This window comes from Channa argus, chromosome 7 (assembly GCF_033026475.1).
Source record: "Channa argus isolate prfri chromosome 7, Channa argus male v1.0, whole genome shotgun sequence".
Lineage (NCBI taxonomy): Eukaryota > Metazoa > Chordata > Actinopteri > Anabantiformes > Channidae > Channa > Channa argus.
In genome coordinates this window covers 6,142,390-6,162,830 of record NC_090203.1, presented here as the reverse complement: position 1 = coordinate 6,162,830, position 20,441 = coordinate 6,142,390, and the positions used below count along the sequence as shown (strand labels likewise).

General features: G+C 36.2%; 1 protein-coding gene across 1 annotated transcript; it reads right to left on the bottom strand.

Annotated features, from left to right (window-relative positions):
- Positions 1-5,308: 5,308 nt before the first annotated feature.
- On the bottom strand, positions 5,309-19,173 carry LOC137130450 (NACHT, LRR and PYD domains-containing protein 1 homolog). Its single transcript, XM_067510626.1, has 20 exons — positions 18,899-19,173; positions 18,587-18,615; positions 17,847-18,120; positions 17,519-17,562; positions 16,515-17,379; positions 16,241-16,266; positions 15,468-15,511; positions 14,925-15,192; positions 14,505-14,548; positions 14,034-14,322; positions 13,436-13,503; positions 12,304-12,374; positions 11,456-11,670; positions 11,075-11,328; positions 10,326-10,454; positions 7,977-8,130; positions 7,857-7,886; positions 7,246-7,280; positions 6,842-6,878; positions 5,309-6,182 (listed from the first exon to the last, which is right to left on the bottom strand). The coding sequence occupies exons 6-20, from the start codon at positions 16,260-16,262 to the stop codon at positions 5,920-5,922; spliced, it is 1,923 nt and encodes a 640-aa protein (XP_067366727.1). The 5' UTR covers positions 16,263-16,266; positions 16,515-17,379; positions 17,519-17,562; positions 17,847-18,120; positions 18,587-18,615; positions 18,899-19,173; the 3' UTR covers positions 5,309-5,919.
- Between the last annotated feature and the right edge of the window lie 1,268 nt (positions 19,174-20,441).

The following is a 20,441-nucleotide window of genomic DNA, read 5'->3' as shown; positions in this document are numbered from 1 at the left end:
TCTTCATCTACTGAATAAAAGCTGCCCTGTGTCAAGACTCAGACCAATACTCACTCTCTGTGTCAGGGTAGGCTGCTGTGTTTCTGTGTAGAAAAGAATTTCAAAAACACGTAGTAGGAAGTGATTGAGCATAAGACTTTAGAAACATGTATAACACAAAGTATTTCATGCCACAGTGTAAAATATGTGAAATAAACATTTCCACTCCAACAATAATGAATGGTTTTGAATATTCTAATAGTTTGTGCATAAACTTAAAAGACCTGATCAAAACCTTCTCTGTTTTACATAGTAACTGTAATGAGTTCTGTGCTGCATGGTGTGCTGTAGTTCCTATTTTCACACATTTGGTCTCATCTTCCTCACCTTTGGTTCCTGAGCTGTGCTCTGACAGTCTCTGCTCCAGATCAGACCTCTTCATCTTCTTTAAAATCTTTCTGGTCACCTCCAACCATTCAGGCTGGCTGTATGCCTCCATCATCAGGTCCACTACATCCTGGCTGTTTGCCTCTTTAAGTTTCCCCCTTGAGATCCCTGGAAAACTTTCCTCTAGTTCAAGGTGTGACTTGAATATGCCGAATTCCTCTGAACTTAGATCATTCAGGGTTTGTGTGAGTAGCATCTCAGCTGCCATTGTCTCCACCTGAGAAATTAAAATGATAAGACAAGCTGTCAGTGTGAGCTACTTCCGTGATTGAAAGTCTAAAGACTAAAAAAATAAAACCATCTAGCCAATGTATCTAAATAATACATTAACCATGTTCATACACATGGTGTAAGATGAAGTGCAGGTGTTGAACATAGGCTGTAAAAGTAAAGGTGAAAGTAAAAACATTTTTTGTGACTTTATTTTAAACAAAAACAATCGACTTCTGCATATTTGTGCAGTTATTTACAAACTACAGACTGAACCATGATTTTTATAAGAGCTTATCATCTTCAGTCGGAGTTTACACTCGTAAATCAGCTGCAGAAAATCATTTATTGCTGAATGTTACAAGTTTAAATCCTCGTGGAAATAAAACTCACCGGATCTTTCTCTTTTTCTTCTGCTCAGTTTGTTTCGATGTCGGTGAAGGTTAAAAAACATAATAAAGTATCCAGTCCAGCCACATTTTAGCGTTTAGCTTAGTTACGATCCGGAAGCCGTCGAGTACTTGGTCTGATGTTACTTTACGTTTGTCCCGATTCCTTTTTCAGGTTCCCTAAAAACGCCTCTTCCAAAACCAACGCCCACTCTACCACTGCACACTGACGGTTTAATATCACTGAAAGTATGCATCTAACATAAGCATATATTTATTAATTTTACTGCTTCACTGGATGCGGCCTGTAATTTCAAATAAAATAAAATACTGTGTGACAATAAGTCTTTCTGGTGGTTATGTTGGAGGAATGTGTTCAAAGGGAAACAACAAACTTTGGTGGGGTTGACACAAACCTGGCTTTAATTCTGGAAACCTTAAAAATATTTTTATTCATTATTACATATCCTGTTCACTCAGAGGTTTAGATGGTACATTAGCAGATGGAGACTAGATGCAATAAAAAGAAATTCAAATTTCTGCATCATCCTCTAGAGCTACAAATTCTGTAAAAGGTTTTATCACTAATGCTTTACTATAATAACTTTACTGGCCAGTCTCAAAGGCCTGTAAATATGTAAAACTGCTGCATTTTCACCTGTAAAATGAGAATCTACCGTCTGCCTTCTGTAAACTGCCAGATTCAAATCCTGTGCTAAGACACATCTCAGTCAGACAAAAGGAAAGTCTGTCACCAAGGGGTTTATGTCTCATGTTTGACTCTGCAGCAGCATGTTACAGAATTTCAGTACAACTGTAAAAAAGGTTTACAGCATTTGGAGGAAACATTCTTGGCGTGTGTGCGGCGCAGGCTTTTCTACACTCTAACATCATCAAGACACTTGATTAACTCAACTCATGAAGACTAAATGTGACGCACAGGTACACACACGTAGCGTGCATATATAAATGAACAAAAAAAACCTTAAAGATGTCATTTATTTGAAAATATGTTTGGAGATGTAGTACACACTTCCTGCCACAGGGGGGCTCGTCACCCAGGTGAGACGTTAGTAGTGGCCTGCAGCTCGCTGTCTACTTCAGTCAGGCTGAAGCAGGGGAAGAAAACACACCACCGTCGTCCGTCTCATAATTTTACTGTTGTTACCAACATATATCTGCATGTTTAAAATAAAGCTATTAAATGATCAGGGCAGGAGAAACAATGAACACCATACAATTTGAAACAAATTAACGAATAAAACGAACAACTCTGATTAAAGGTTGGATGCTGGAAATAAAGCCAAGTAGAAAAATGCCACAGACATAGCTTAAAAAACATTTGTGTTTGGTCTAAAAATCGATTCCCTCAACACCTAGTTGTTTTCCTTGAGGTCTTTGATGAGATATGGCTCATTCTTCTCAAGGATTTTGTAGAAGGCATCTTGGCAGGCTACACTAGCTTTCAGGGGACCAGAGAAGAGCTCCCTCATCTTATCCTGAGGGGTACGGATAGCTCTGATGTGATCATAAACTTCTTGTTGGATCACATCCTTGGATAAAAGGTCGTCCAAAATGGGCGCAATGCTGCTCACTCTCTTGATGAGTTCAACTTTATTTTTGTCCACAAAGTGCTTGCCTGAGGACAGAGGAGACAAAATTACTGATTTGATTTGGACATCAGGCTACAGTTAAGTTCATTTGTAGATGTGACATATTAATCAAACATTAACAACACAGAACACCTTTGTTTCTTTACTCAGGTCCATGGGCAGAACTTGACTCTAATTTTACTGTCCTTAAGAGACAAACATGCTTTGATTCAATATAAATTCTAAATACATTCTGAATTATTATATTCAGAGTGATGGGGAGGTTCTGACACAAGTCACTGGTATCTTTTGTGCTCAAAGTACACAGTATGGCAGTCATGTACTGTAGTATTTAGTAAACAAATGCTAAAGAAGCTGAAATTCAAAGAATCCATTACAGAGTGACACTAATATCAACTAAGTGATGATCACCAGAGCAGGAAGAAGATCTGAATTCAGCTTTGATCTTTTTCATGTCAAAGTAATTTATGTGTTGTTGCTGCAGTTTTTAGTTCTCAATGGGTTAAACATGTTTGAACCCAAGCAGGTTGAGTTTTTTACTATAAATACAAAACTAAATATATTTGTTAGATTTATCAGTAGGGACTCCAGGGACCACATGAATCTTCTGAGCTCTTTGTAACTCAATATAATCAGTGTTTCCCAAAGTATCTGTTCAACAGCATATGATACTGGTACCTGTAATGGTGACATGTCACAAGTGTCAGTATTACAGATGGGGACCTTACAAGATCATTTTTTTATTCTGGAAGATCAGTGAAGACAGTGATGCACTTGGTAAAACACCCAGATTAATGATGAGGATGGTCTTTAATATGCATCAGTTGAATGAAGGCTGCAGTGTGTGAAGTCAGACTCACTCTCTCAAACTGTGCAGATTCAGGTTCATACCAGAAGTGTTTCTCTGAGGACAAAAGAAATTAAAATGTAACTCAGGTGATTATAATTTAATTACACATCCAAGTATTCTGTAGTAAACCATAGATTCTTCAAATGGAAATAAAATATGTGAACTTCAAAATCACATATGATTTACAATTTACAGCAGTGCAATACAAAAACAATGCAACAAATGTTAAACTCACTAAACTTTCTACATTGAGTTATTGCTGACAAGGTGGGATACACCTTGTTATTTGTTGGGTAACAATGTTTGATTTATCTTCTATCAATAATCTAAAGGTTTATTAAATGTTTTTTTCTTGGAAAATCTCAAACAACTAGCTAGAAGACACTTTGTGAAACTTACTGAAGCTGACAAATTATTTAGGAGGTGAATCTGGTTTTTAGAACTTGTAGGAAGGTCTGAGACCATCTGGTGGACAAGTAAAGAACAGCAAGTCTCTAAATTAAAAGCATTTACAGAGTTTTTAAGAAAATCAGAACTTGACTGAGGGCAGAGACAGAGGAAGCATAGTGTATTATTTTGAAGTAGCAGGTAATACATATACACACAAATATATATAAATATAATACATATATATTTTTGCTATAGAAAGTCTTGTTGCTATTATTTAAACTGTACTCAGCATGAAATATTTTACATTTAAAAAGAGCTTTCATGTATATCGATTAATCACACTGTTCTTTTTATTCTATACCTTTAAGTTCTGAACTGGTCTCTGGTAGTTTCTGCACCAGATCTGTCCTGTTCATGTCCATAAGAACATGGTCACCTCCACAGACTGTTGATCTCCATCATCAGATCTACTATTTCTACTCTGCATGCGCTTATCAGTTGGCTGCATGGGTAAAATTAAAGACCTGCAACTTTTTACCTGCAATGTCACAGACAAATAAATAATACAATTGATAACAGTGTATTATACTGTACATAGAAAAGGTGCTTACTTTTCCTGTAAAATGCCTCTTCCAAAAGAAATTCCCACTTTACTGCTGCACACTTATGTTATTTATGGTTCCTAGAAAGTCAATCAGACCTAAAGGACACTGTGTCTAAATATATTACTGCACATACTGTATGTGCCTTTAACTTACAGAGATAGTAAACCATGACAGCATACATTTATTTGACTTTTTTCAAATAAATAAAAGCTCCAGGTTTGTTTAATTCTGGAAACCCACAGTGCATAGTGATGAGTCCACCCAGAGGGAGGAGCAACACATTTGTTATTGTATGCAGTGAAATCAGCTTCATTTGTAGTTTGACTTGTTATGTTTTACCACATTCTATAGTCATAATTTATCTGTTTTCTAGGTTTGTTCTTTTTTTTAGATGAAGACAAAGACAATTTGCTGCCTTGATATGTTGAAGCTGCACTTCCGTCACTCAACATGCTAATAACCAAACATACAGTAAATGGTAAATGGTCTGCAGCTTATAAAATGTGATCAAACCAACTACCCTGGGAATGGTGGACAACTGCTCTACCTCCTGAGCCACAGTCACCACTAACATAACAATCAGGGGAATTTGTCATTAATATCAGAAAATAGTCAATAGTAAATACTTAAGACACTATTAACTGGTACATTTTGAGGATACAGCACTGTACAATCAAATGCTGTAAAATTTTAGTGTGTGTCACCTTTTAACAACAAGGGAATTTAAAGTGCTTTAAGATGTGAAATGATTTTGAAAAATATATAAACACAAAAATGAATAAAACACACAAAGAAACAGGATATAAATTTAATAAACACTAAATACATACAAGGAATAAGAAAATACATAGACACATATAGTGTGTGGAATTTCTCCACCGCACCACCACCGGGGGGGGGGGTCATCACCCAGGGTCATCACCCAGGTGAGACGTTAGTAGTGAAGCTCGCTCTCTACTTCAGTCAGGCTGAAGCAGGGGAAGAAATTATTTTACTGTTGTTTACAGGTATTGTAACCAACATATAACTGCAAACAGCCCACACATACGACGTCTGTTACATAAACATAGTATTCATAAGATTTTATTATAAATTTCAAAATAAAAAACATAATTACAACAATTGTTATGGGAGTAAGTATTTGGCATAAATGAAGATTAGACATGAAATAACTGCATTAAAATGCCATTTACATGTGGGATGATAAAACATTTATATTTTATAATGACTGACAAACTTTTGCTGCATCTGTTTTGGAGCCTGACAGGCAAAATTTCATTGTGTGTTTTGTTTGAAATAAAGCAATTAAATGATCAGGGTAGGAGAAACATTGAATACCATGCAATTTGTGCTGGAAATAAAGCCAAGTAGAAAAATGGCACAGACACAGCTTAAAAAACATTCGTGTTTGGTCTAAAAATCTTTTCCCTCAACATCTAGTTGTTTTCCTTGAGGTCTTTGATGAGATATGGCTCATTCTTCTCGAGGATTTTGTAGAAGGCATCTTTGCAGGCTACACTAGCTTTCAGGGGACCAGAGAAGAGCTCCCTCATCTTATCCTGAGGGGTACGGATAGCTCTGATGTGATCATAAACTTCTTGTTGGATCACATCCTTGTATAACAGCTCGTCCAAAATGGCCGCAATGTTGCTCACTCTCTTGATGAGTTCAACTTTATGTTTGTCCACAAAGTCCTTGGCTGAGGACAGAGGAGACAAAATTACTGATTTGATTTGGACATCAGGCTACAGTTAAGTTCATTTGTAGAGAGGGGTTTCAATTTAAAAGCTGTGGAACTAACACTGTTTTCATTCAAAATGAAGATGTGACAAATTAATCAAACATTAACAACACAGAACACCTTTGTTTCTTTACTCAGGTCCAGAGGCAGAACTTGACTCTAATTTTACTGTCCTTAAGAGACAAACATGCTTTGATTCAAAATAAATTCTAAATACATTCTGAATTATTATATTCAGAGTGATGGGGAGGTTGTGATACAAGTCACTGGTATCTTTTGTGCTCAAAGTACACAGTATGGCAGTCATGTACTGTAGTATTTTGTAAACAATTGCTAAAGAAGCTTAAATACAAAGAATCCATTACAGAGTGACACTAATATCAACTAAGTGATGATCACCAGAGCAGGAAGAAGATCTGAATTCAGCTTTGATCTTTTTCATGTCAAAGTAATTTATGTGTTGTTGCTGCAGTTTTTAGTTTTCAATGGGTTAAACATGTTTGAACCCAAGCAGGTTACGTTTTTTACTATAAATAAAAAACTAAATACATTTGTCAGACTTTTATTCATTCATTTACACTTGGTTATTTAATGTGGCAGTTTAAGTTATTTCTTACCTGTCAGTCCTGAACTGCTCTGTTTGGTAGTTGTTGCCTGATCAATGTAAAATTAATAATAGAGAAATAAGATGGTGAATAATGTCATACAGAGGTGGACAAAATTGTTGATACCTCCCACGAAAAATAATTTCCTCTGGAATGACAAAACTGACAATGGTAATTTAAAAAAGACTTAAAAAAATGTACATTTTATTATTTGAAAAATTCTGTTTAAAGTCTGCTTACTTTTTTCTATTTTTTGTATTATTAATGTCAGTTTCAATTTATTTTAGAGGAAACTGTGGGTTTCTTTTTTGGTTATTAATGCAAGGGTCATTTACATCCATCTGTAGCTAAAAAGCTCATCTGAATGCAACAGTAGTTCATATTAGAAAAAGTCAGAGTTCAGTGACATTACTCACTTTCTGGTTCACAGCAGAACAGTGTCCATCTTCCTCTGAGGAGAAATTAAGAAAAAGCTGTTGTTGTACCATATGCAATCAAATGCTTCATATGTACAGTAAATTTAAAGCTGAGTTGACTGAAATTTAAAAAAAATGCAAACACACAAAATTCATGCCTTAAAGTCCGAAAGCAAAGACCTCAAAGTTAAAAACTATAGATAAATTAGTAAATAAAATAAATCAAATAAAACCTTAAAAAACAGTGACTTAAGCATAATTGTGGCCCACGAATTATTCATTTGGATATGCACAATATTAAAAACAAATATATCTGATCCCATTGCCCCTTGATCAGGTTAGGCCTGTTTCAAATTGACCTTAAGTTGCTTAACAGAATTGCAACAGATGTTCACTTTAAATCATTTAATATTTGTGGAACTTGGAAACAACTTCAACTGCAGTCTCAGCATGTTATTCATTCAGGTTAAAAAACATCATGTCAGAACCACCAGTGCACATATAAAATAACAAATAATGCTTAGTTGATTGCAATAAATTTCTGCATAGACGTGACATCATGACAAGTAAAGGGCAGTTCTTCTCAACACTGATTGCATGCAGTGTCTTACCTCCTAAAGGAGCACAGGTTGAATAGTCATCTAAAAAGGAAAACAGAGCAAATGATGGATTATTGATATTGGAATTTTATGTAATGAAAATCTTTAAGATACCATCAAATGACTACTGACCTTTTTGAATTTCACAGGTCCACACATGTTCACACTTTGGTTCACCCTTATTTCTGGGAGAGTATGAGAGTGTAATGCAGAGGTTTCCGTCTGGATTCTTGATATACACCTCATAGAAATTTGGGTGCTGGCTTTCATATCTTAGGGTTATTTTCTGTGCAAAACAAAACACAAGAGTTAGCTTTGCTAAAGTTTGGTCAAGTTACAGTAAATTCACTCAATTTCTGCTGTTTATTTGGATGGGTTATCCTGGCAGAAGGAGGTGAGAGAGTGGTGATTGGGGCAGATTTCAATAGGCATGTAGATGAAGGGAACAGAGGTGATGAGAATCTGATGGGCAGGTTTGGTCTTCAGGACAGGAACACAGAAGGACAGATGGTGGTAGACTTTGCAAAAAGGATGGAAATGGCTGTAGTGAACACTTTCTTCCAGAAGAGGCAGGAACATAGGCTGACATATAAGAGCGGAGGTAGAAGCACTCAGGTGGATGACATCTTGTGTAGACGTTGTAATCTGAAAGAGATCAGTGACTGTAGAGGAGAGTGTAGTCAGAAGACACAGGATGGTGGTGTGTAAAATGATGCTGGTGGTGAGGAAGATGAAGAGGACAAAGGCAGAGCAGAGGACGAAGTGGTGGAAGTTGACAAAGGAAGAATGTCTTGTAGTTTTCAGGGAGGAGCTGAGACAGACTGGGTGGTTTGGAGGTGCTTCCAGATGACTGGACCACTACAGCTAATGTAATCAAGGAGACAGGTAGGAAGGTTCTCAGTGTGTCATCAGGGAAGAGGAAAGTGGACAAGGAGACTTGGTGGAGGAACGAGGAAGTTCAGGAGTTGGAAAGAGGTTAGCTAAGAAGAAGTGGGACACTGAGAGGACTGAAGAGAGTAGACAGGAGCACAGGGAGATGCAGCGTAAGGTGAAGGTGGAGGTGGCAAAGGCCAAATAAACAGCAAATGAGGACTTTTTCTTCCTGTGCTTGGGTACTTACTGTATGTGTTCACCACAAGAAAAAAGATATTAGACTATTTGTATTGTAGACTGTAAACAAAAAGAGAGTCCTTAATTTGAGATTATGATTTTTTTAAGTCTGGGACAGTTAAAAAGTAGGATTCTGGACATTTAAAGGACAAATGTAAAAAGTTAGTTTTGCACCTCGGCCTCTATATTTCTCCTCATGAAGTCTTATTTGAGAGGTGGATTGTTATACCCCTTCTTTATGGAGGCTGTTGTTGTCCCTTCCTTTTTCCTTTCTTTCCTTGGTGGAGCTGTTCTGTGATGCTTAGTGGCCCAGTGACTTCTTTTTTTTTTTACAGTTCATTCCAAATTGTTGTGCTATGTCTAATGTTTGTGCAATGTATTTGAGTGGTTTCCCCATTTCTCCAATTCAAATTGGCTAAAGCAGCTCTCTAGTCTTCCTGTCGATTTATCTTTTTTAAAAAGCCAATGCAGTCTTTACAGGTTATGCCCATTTTTAAAACCAAGAGTAGTCATTTAGAACTACTAATTGTATGAACACTCAATCTGACAAGACACTTGGGTAACAAGAAACATCTGTCAATACTTTATTTGCTTGCATAAAATGTTGGTAATCTCTTAAGTGATATGTGCTAGGCTACTTAATATATCTAGACATAATGAGCTGAAAACGTAACTTTGCATCAACAATCTTAACTAGTATAAAAAAAGAGAAAGACCAGATTATACTTTGCCAAAAAATGCATGGAAGCTGTGCAATTCGGAAACTTCTTATGGACAGAAAAGTTGACTTGTACCCGAACAAACCAAAAAGGGTTTTGGAGACGGGAAGGAGTTGCTCATGATCAGAAGCAAACCACCTTGGATGTGAAGTACCTTGATGTGTAGTACTGTGATGTGGGTTTGCAGGACTACTAAAGGGACCGGTTCCCTTGTGTGTATTACAGATTTGGCTGCTATATGTAACAAAAACAGGAAAAAAGTCTAAAGTGATCGGGTCAATATCATCTGCTCAGATGTAGTCTAATGTTTTATTATATGGTGCTTTACAGTGCAGCTGTAAATGTAATTGTGTGTTTTGTGTTCTCATCGTCTTGTTCACACATAATCAGAATCGATAAGGTTGTGAAACCCATTCATGTTTGCTGACTGGTTGTAATTCCAACCTTATCTTTCATTTGGTGTGAAAACATGTATATATTAAAGTGTAAAAAAAAAAAATCTTATAATAGTGACACTAATGGAATAGATGAGGATAAAAACAAAATACAAAGAAAATGCATAAGGCTTTGTGTTTCCACACCCCACTGCAACTGCATTGATCCCACAGTATCGTAACCACCATTCAGTTCAAATGACAAAACTGTACAGTACCTCTGGCTGAATCTTTGCTGTGTCTATGTCTGCTGTTAGCATGAAACCGTGCTGCATTTTCAGGTGCTTGTCAGGCCGTAGCTTTCTGATTATTTCATATCCTTGGGAGAATTCGTTCTTGTCCACTGTCTGGAAAAATAAAGCACAAAGCGATTACAGGGTTAAAGTATGAAGATGAATCACCTGTACATTTATGATCCATGTTTGGATACATAAATAATGAGTTTATGAACAATTATAATATAACTTGATAAAAAGTTCAGAATATGAGATTAGTGCTGTAATTTCACAAAATTATGCCAGAAAACATTAAAGATTTGTGAGGGGGAAATAAAAAGATGGTTACGAGCTACAGGAGCTGTCCCCATTACCATCACATCTTCCCTAAACATCGTTAACATCATCACAATTTTACATTTTCTCTGTTGTTTCCTACTGAATCAGAAATATGAATATAAAATGCATTGTCCACACTGACATCATTACTTGATTTCTCAATGTATGTCTGCTCTAGAGGGAAGTGACAAGCTTTACTTAGCAAGTAAATTACATTGACCTAACAAACAAACATTTCATCAGTACTGTCTGTGCTCTGATAATAACTTTAATTTCATGACATCATATTTTTCCCCACAAATTAATTTAATTCTTGACATTTAAATATATTTTCTTTTTCACTGGCCTCAAACTCAACTGTGCAAATTTTTTAATTTCATCATGTTTGGCATTTGAGTAAGATATACACTAACCTGTTTTAGTGCAGGATCATGTGGGATCAGATAAACATGTAGTTTGAGGAAAGATGTGTTGGGTTTGTAGTATATTAACACGTTGCAGCTTATTTTCACAGGAAAGCCGACTTTCATCAGGACAGCTCTTGGAGAGAAAACTGGTTCAGACAACTTGACATGAGATGATGTGACCTCAGACACTTTTTCCACAACATCTCCACAGTCATCTATGTGCAAGACAGCAAACTTGTCCAATATTCTCGGGTCATCATCTGTACAAAATACAAACAGACATATTTAATAAGGAGACTACAGTGTTGCTGCAGAATATCAAATGTAAATCAAATTACTATTAAGTTATTAATGATTTATTGTTTTATTATATCTATGCCCATTTACCTATGCAGATCCAGTGTGGCAGGTAGACTATAGCCAACTTCCCAACAATGACTGTGATGTCTATTAGGGGACCTGCAGGCATGTACTGCATGTTTTCCATCCTCTCCATGTGCTCCTCCCAAGAGCAAAACTGGTACTTGAAGCTGACCTTTACTTTACAGCTCCATCGTAAACCAGAGACACTGCATTCAAAGTTTCCCACTTCAGACTGGAGACTAAGTAAAAGAAAAGAAAAGGAGCTTGTTTGTGTATATGCACAAAAACTTGTTTCACATAAAAAGCTTTAAAACTAAAAAAAAAAAAAGAAAGCATTTAATCTGATGACATTATATAGATGTTAGATGTCATCTCTTTCGTGTATTACATCTGGTTTAAGTCAGCACACGCACAAGCAATAACCCATGTCCTAAAAATTATGTTTCTATACAACTACATTGCAAAGCAAACCCATTTTTAGAGGGAACATAACTGTAACTGGATTATGTTTTTGTTCACATGATGAGGATATGTTGACATTAAACACAAATGACAAGTTCAATAGATTTTGATCCTGAACATATTTTCAAAAAATTGGTCCCAGCTATTGTATTTTTGTTCACCAAAATATCTGGTGGTACAGTGTCCAATTGGTCAGACTGCATCCTAATTTAAATGAAGAATTAAATGTCTTTTAGGGATTCAAAGCATTTGACTAATGTTAGAAAACAACTGTGATCTGGTAAGAGAAAACAAATTTATATACAATATGTTGATCTATAACCTGGGGTGAGGAATTAGTGGTCCTCAAGAGTGTTCAATGATTCCTGGGTGTTTCCTGGGTATATAATGCTGAGGGTGTTATATTTTACCTGTAAGTTGGAGCCTCATCAGTATGTGTACTGTTTACTTCAGGATCAAGTTTAGTCCAGTCACTGGGATCCTGTTTCAGAAGATAATACATTTAGTTAAAACAGGATCAATGAATTAATACACAGCAAATATTAATATAATAAAAAACTTCAAAGTATTTCAAGTATTAAGTATAGCTGACACTGGCTGAACAGCACATTTGAGATAATGAGATTGCGATTTATGGTCTGGTGTCATAAACAAGCATTAGGAAAGATGGGGTGGTCACCTCAGGGCCCACATCTGAGAGGGGCCCACTAATCAATATTCTCACTTAGCAGAAGGAAAGAGGCAGAGAATCACCATCATGCATCAGAGCCACTATCCAGGGTAAACAACAAAGATTCATGAACACTTCAGGAAGATGGCTCCAAATAATGGCAGGTTTACATAAACCTGAGGAAACCAGAGGAGCAAGAGAAGGAAGAGCAGGAACCATCATGGAAGGACAAATGTCTGTATGGGATGTACCACCGACTGGACAAAGCTGTAGCTAATTGTTACATGTCGAAAAGGGAAGAAAGTACAAATGGGGTGCGTTAAAACGCAAGGAATGAAAGAGTAGGAAAGGTTTAATAATCTTGCTCTTCCTCTCAACACAACAACAAAGACAATAGAATGGTCAAACATCCTAAACATGGATCAGCCCATCGTCTCCCAGCAGTTTCTTTTACTTTTACCAAACAGCCAGCAACAGAAACACAACAGGTGGTTTGCTCTGGGTGAATAAACTAACCTATGTTGCTCAACTGTTCCCAGGTTTCCCACCTGACGCTTCTACCATACTTGACCCTTAGCCACCGTTCAGCTAGTGCTATCTTTGAGATGCATGAAGAAGTTCTGCTATCACTGTGAGGCAGAGAAGTCATATTTAACAACCAAGTTCTGCATAAGTCAGAATTCAAACGTGGTGATGAAGCTCCTACAAGCTGAGAGTGAGCAGGTGGAAAATAACAAAAGAATCCTTCACTGTCTTTTTTTAGCCTGTTACGGCCCGACCTTTTGGGGCTACAGGGAATAAAGTATGCAGGGCTGGACGCCACATAGCACAGGACAAATAAGCTATTTTACAGTAGTGAAGTTTAAGATTACTTTATCAGAAGGGTCCCTTGAGAATGCTCTTTCCCCCCTGTGCCGAGAGTCAAGCTCTGCCCCTCGACCTGAGTAAAGAAACAAAGGAAAACAAACAGCCAGATATATATAAAAAAAGCACAAACAGCATCAATGATGACACTAATTTTACTGTCCTTAAGACAGAAACATGCTTTGATTCAATATAAATTCTAAATACATTCTGAATTATTATATTCAGAGTGATGGGGAGGTTCTGATACAAGTCACTGGTATCTCTTGTGCTCAAAGTACACAGTATGGCAGTCATGTACTGTAGTATTTGGTAAACAAATGCTAAAGAAGCTGAAATACAAAGAATCCATTACAGAGTGACACAAATATCAACTAAGTGATGATCACCAGAGCAGGAAGAAGATCTGAATTCAGCTTTGATCTTTTTCACGTCAAAGTAATTTATGTGTAGTTGCTGCAGTTTTTAGTTCTCAAGGTGTTAAACATGTTTGAACCCAAGCAGGTTAAGTTATTTACTATAAATACAAAACTAAATATATTTGCCAGACATTTATTCATTCATTTAACTTGGTTATTTAATGTGGCAGTTTAAGTTATTTCTTACCTGTCCGTCCTGAACTGGTCTTTGACAGCCTCTCTACCAGATCAGTTCTGTTCATGTCCTTCAAAATCTCCTTCACCGCTTCCACAGACTGCTGGCCATGTTTCTCCATCATCAGATTCACTAGTTGCTGTGTCATGTGAACACGCTTTTGTTGGTAAACTGACTTGTGTGGGATGCTCTTCTTAAAGTGCATGAACTGCAGGGACCACATGAATCTTCTGAGCTCTTTGTAACTCAATGTATCCAGTGTTTCCCAAAGTATCTGTTTAACATCATGTGATGCTGGTACCTGTAATGGTGACATGTCACAAGTGTCAGTATTAGACATGGGGACATTATAAGATTATTTTTTTATTCTGGAAGATCAGTGAAGACAGTGATGCACTTGGTAAACCACCCAGATTAATAATTAGGATGCTCTTTAATATGCATAAGTTGAATGAAGGCTGCAGTGTTTGAAGTCAGACTCACTCTCTCAAACTGTGCAGATTCAGGTTCACACCAGAAGTTTTTCTCTGAGGAGAAAAGAAATTAAAATGTAACTCAGGTGATTATAATTTAATCACACATCCAAGTATTCTGTAGTAAACCATAGATTCTTCAAATGGAAATAAAATACATTAACTTCATAATCACATATGATTTACAATTTACAGCAGAGCAATACAAAAACAATGCAACAATGTTAAACTCACTACACTCTGTACATTAAGTTATTACTAACAAGCTGTGAGGGGTCCTGCTTCAGTTACTTTAAATTATTTGGTGGGTTACAATATGCATTTTTTGCAGCTTTTTTTAAAACTATAAATTATAATGAATTACTACTTTACTTTCGGAGACATACATAATTATAATTGTAACGTAACGTTGTTGTCATCTTTGTTTTACCTTTGAGACCTGAGCTGGTTCCTGAGAACTGCTCTACCAGGTCAGTCCTGCTCATCTTCATAAAGATCTTCTTGGTCACCTCCACAGACTGTTGGCCATAGGCCTTCATAATCAGATCCACAACTTCTGCTCTGTCTGCTGTTTGTCTCAACACAAAGACCTTCTGAGAGGATGACTGCAGGAACCTATTAAATATTCTGAGCTTCTCTTCACTCACACCATTCAAGGTTTCCAAAAGCAGCTGCTTAACAGCTGCCATTGTTGCTACCTGAAACATTTAACAATCATTTTATGGGACATGTTTAATCCACTGTGACTGTGTTTCTTTGCATCTGTCAATATTACTGTGGACGCTGCTGTATACTGTAAAAGTTATTTCACATAAGATTTGGAGTTTGTTGATAATATTTTATTGAACATAGTATTTTTAGGCTTTTGTGAAACACAGAGTAACCAATTATTCCATTAACCTTCACCTTACAGTCTGTCCTATTCAAATAAAAGCTGTGCTCTAATCAGTCAGACAAATGTGACATTACTCACTTTGTGGATCAGTACAGCTGGGGTCTTATTCTCAGATGTTATTTCTGAAGAGAAATTAAAACAAATATGGAAACATAAATGAACAATAATATGTTCTACAGTAATAGTGTAGTTTTGTGATGTCAAGACATATTTATCTTTACTGTCTTATTTTTTGGTCCTGAGCTTATGTCTGACAGCCTGTGGACCAAATCAGTTTTCTTTATTTTCTCCAAAATCTCTTTGGTTTTCTCCACTGACGTTTGGCCGTAAGTTTCCACCATATAAAACACACAGTCCTGCATGTCTGTTATTTGTTTTATATTCAGGTTCTTGTGACTGTACATTTCGCTCAGTACGAGCTTTTTGAAATGCTTGACCTCAATGGGGCCAAAACCAGCCAGTGTTTCCAAAAGCTGCTCTATGACACATGTCATTGTTTCTACCTGGTAAAGTCAAAGGAAAATGGAGGAGAAGTGAAATTACTCAACTTGGATAATTACTTGTTTTTTCTTTTATCTCATCTCATTTTACAAATGTGCATGTGATAAGGTTACACACATATTGTGTAATGATACAATGGCCAATATTTGTCCAATCACATTTACAGTAGTTGAAGTTTTTACACTTTGTATTTCTTTAGTTTTACCTTTCACAAGTATTATATTCCTGTAGGAAGGTTTTAGTAGCTACTGAGGAATTTCTTTGTTTACAAATTTGGAATTTCATTTGTGTCATATTTTATTTTAATGTTGAAGATTATTTGCACAAAGAAGAGATGAATCATCACTTACTTTCTGGATCAGTGCAGACCATTGTTCTGTGACAGAGGGAACATAAAAATAATCATTAATGATTTATTTTATCCTAAACCTTATAAACAGATCATGTGTGTTGCATTTTAAGAATTCTAATATCAAAGACTCAATTCAAACTAAACTATTAGAATAATAAAAATCTGTGAAAATCAATGTTTTATTTCATGACCGGCTATTAAATTATTCTTGGTTCAATAAACAGTATTTGTGAACTTATTATACAGTATAAATGTTTTTATAAGGCTCATACCTTCTGTGGTCTTCACATCCAATGTTTCAGTTGATGACTCTACAACATATTTATTAAGAATTAATTGCATGTAGCATTTCAGTGTGATCATAATAACACTGAATGTTAATAATTAAACAGACTCTACAGGGACACATTTATTATTTCAATAATACAATTAATGACAATTGAATGACAGTAAATGATTGATGTAACTAAAATATATAATATATAAACTCAATTTTGTGTTGTAGAGGAAAATTCTTTTGCTGAATCCCATTTTTTACATCTGTAGAAAGTCAAGCTTTATAATCTGTTACTGAGCCTATGAGACAGTGTCAGTAAATGCTGAGAAAAATCTGGATCAAATGTTCTGAATCACCCTCCTGTTTCTTCTTCTTATACTGTATATTGGATTGGTTGCATTAAATTGCACAGGGGAACTTAATGTTGTGGCTGATCAGTGCATTTTGCTGCCATAGTAAGTCAGTCTAGTGTTGTTGCAATGATTTAAACAGCATTAAATATTTGACCTACAATTAAAAAGAGCTTTCATATTTTTATTATATGGATTATTCACACTGTTCTTTTTATTCTTATCTTTAAGTTCTGAACTGGTCTCTGTTAGTTTCTGCGCCAGATCCGTCTTGCTCATGTCCATAAGAACATCCCTGGTCACCTCCACAGACTGTTGACCGTATTTCGCCATCATCAGATCTACTATTTTTACTCTGTGTGTGGTCATCCATTGCCTCCATGGGTAAAATCTAAGACCTCTGTGGAAGCAAGTTATCCGCTCTAACCGCATAAATTTCTTCAGCTCCTTTTGATCCAAATCATTCAGTGTTTCCAAAAGCAACTCGTTCACAGCTGCTATTGTTGCCACCTGGAAAATGTAAAATATATGTTTACAGATAAAATTTGTTAGGATACGTATTCACCGAAAACATTTTTTAATAGAGTGTATCGAGCATATTGAATTCATGCACTACTCCACATAGTCAGACAAATGTGACACTGCTCACTTTGTGGATCAATGCAGACAGAGATGTATCATCTGGGTGTTTTCCTGAGAACAAAGAAAGAAATTAATAATGAGCAAATGACTTCAGAGACTATTTCTTTAAAAACCATTATAAAGGCATCAGCACAAAATGAAACTTCAAACTCCTCCACTGATGGATAAATTGCCATTTTTGCAATGTCACTGTCTTTAATATTTCGAACAGTAAAAAACTTATTTACAATACAATTCTTTCCCGTTACATCATAAATCTACTTACGTAGAGAAAAAGACACAGCTCATAAATTTATGAGACACATCTTATGAACTATTTTTCAGTATTTTCTTACTTTTGGATATTGTGGATTTGTCTGAAAGTCTCTGCATAAGATCAGTCCTGTTAATTCTTCTTAAAACCTCCATGGTCTTTATCACAGACTGTTGGCCGAAGGTTTTCACCATTGAAAACACTGTGTCCTCCATGTCTGTCCACATGTGATCTCGGTTCGGCTTGTGATGATGAATTTGTCTTAGCAGGTCCTGATTCAGGTCCTGGGTCTCTCTGACAGTCAAATCATTCAGTGTTTCCAAAAGCAGCTCTAAGACAGACGTCATAGTTTCTACCTGGTAAAGTCAAAGAAAAAGAAATAATTCAAATGATATGATATGATATTATTATATATTTATAGAGAAAGTGCTTGTATGTGTTTACATTTCTTTGGTCACATTAATAAGACTCACTCTTGTCTATTATATTTTCATATATAGGTCTTTATTTTCTTGCCTGTAACTTTCTCAAAGAGTGAAAAGGAGCAACTTAATTTTAAAACAGAGCGAAAAAAAAATTTTGCACTATTTTTCAATGTAAAGAAATGTTTTATTTTTATGTTGGATTTATTGACACACAAAACGTTAACATTGTTGGAAATAACATTCATTCTCTACACATGTGCATAATGATCTGCTTCACTTTTTTGACAGACCCATCAATCATGAACAAAACTTAAACATTTGTTTGTATCAAGATGTAAAATGATCTTCATCTACTGAATAAAAGCTGCCCTGTGTCAAGACTCAGACCAATACTCACTCTATGTGTCAGGGTAGGCTGCTGTGTTTCTGTGTAGAAAAGAATTTCAAAAACACCTATTAGGAAGTGATTGAGCATAAGACTTTAGAAACATGTATAACACAAAGTATTTCATGCCACAGTGTAAAATATGTGAAATAAACATTTCCACTCTAACAATAATGAATGGTTTTGAATATTCTATTAGTTTGGGCATAAACTTAAAAGACCTTAACAAAACCTTCTCTGTTTAACATAGTAACTGTAATGAGTCGTGTGCTGCATTGTGTGCTGTAGTTCCTATTTTTACACATTTGCTCTTGTCTTCCTCACCTTTGGTTCCTGAGCTGTGCTCTGACAGTCTCTGCTCCAGATCAGACCTCTTCATCTTCTTTAAAATCTTTCTGGTCACCTCCAACCATTCAGGCTGGCTGTATCCCTCCATCATCAGGTCAACTAAATCCTCCCTGTTTGCCTCTTTAAGTTGCCTCCTTGAGATCCTAGGAAAAATTTCCTCTAGTTCAAGGTGTGACTTGAATATGTCGAGTTCCTCTGAACTTAGATCATTCAGGGTTTGTGTGAGTAGCATCTCAGCTGCCATTGTCTCCGCCTGAGAAATTAAAATAATAAGACAAGCAGTCAGTGTGAGCTACTTCCGTGAAAGTTTAAAATTGAAAGACTAAAAAAATAAAACCATCTATGGTTAGTTAGAAACATTAGCCAATGTATCTCAATAATACATTAACCATGTTCACACACATGGTGTAAGGTGAAGTGCAGAGGTTGAACATAGGCTGTAAAAATAATGGTGAAGTAAAAACTTCTCTTTTTGTGACTTTTTTTCAAACACAAACGACTTCTGCAGATTTGAGCTATTTGAGTCTGAACCATGAGTTTTTTTAAGAGCTTATCATCTTCAGTCGGAGTTTACACTCGTAGATCAGCTGCAGAAAATCATTTATTGCTGAATGTTACAAGTTTAAATCCTCGTGGAAATAAAACTCTCCGATCTTTCTCTCTTTCCTCTGCTAAGTTTGTTTCGATGCCGGTGAATGTTAAAAAACGCAATAAAGTATCCAGTCCAGCCACATTTGTGCGTTTGGCTTAGTTACCATCCGAAAGCCGTCGAGGACTTGGCCTGATGATGGTCTGCGTTAGTCCCGATTCGTTTTTCACTTTTTTGAAAAATGCTTCTTCCAAAACCAACGCCCACTCTACCGCTGCACACTGTGACGGTTTAACATCACTGGAAGGATGCATCTAACATAAGCATATATTTATTCATTTTAGTGCTATTTTTAATTTTTTGTCCTTTCGGCTTATCCTGTGAGTTCATGGTCTCCATGGATCATTGTCTACATGTCAATGTGGCACAATTTTTACGCCGGATGCTCTTCCTGACTCAACCCTCCGCAATTTCCACCGCTTGGACCGGCACTGCACAGCTGGGGAGGGGAATGTTGGTTATGTTTGGTGGGGTTGACACAACTCTGGGTTTAATTCTGGAAACCTTAAAAATATTTTTATTCATTATTAAAAATCCAGTTCACTCAGAGGTTTAGATGGTACATAAGCAGATGGAGACTATATGCAATGAATAGAAATTCAAATTTCTGCATCATCCTCTAGAGCTACAAATTCTGTAAAAGCTTTTATCACTAATGCTTTACTATAATACGAATTGCTGTAAATTTTACATTGAGATTCTACTGTATTTTAATATTGCAGCATATTGCTGTAAACAGCAATGTATTGTTGGCAATGTAATTAGATTGCACTTCTGGAAAGTTCTGAGCGGCATTTTCTACAGCATACTGCTGTACTTTTAAATGCACTGATGCCTTGGGATGTCAACCATTTAATGATTATTGTTGGC

Bases quoted from the DNA above. Each gene is read 5' to 3' on its own strand.
- LOC137130450 (XM_067510626.1), bottom strand. From the start codon at position 16,262: ATGGTCTGCACTGATCCAGAAA. The intron at 10,455-11,074 runs GTTAGTGTATAT...TTATTTTTCCAG, and splicing joins ATGATCCTGCACTAAAACAG to ACAGTGGACAAGAACGAATT. The intron at 6,879-7,245 runs GTGAGTAATGTC...TACATTGATCAG, and splicing joins GTTCTGCTGTGAACCAGAAA to GCAACAACTACCAAACAGAG.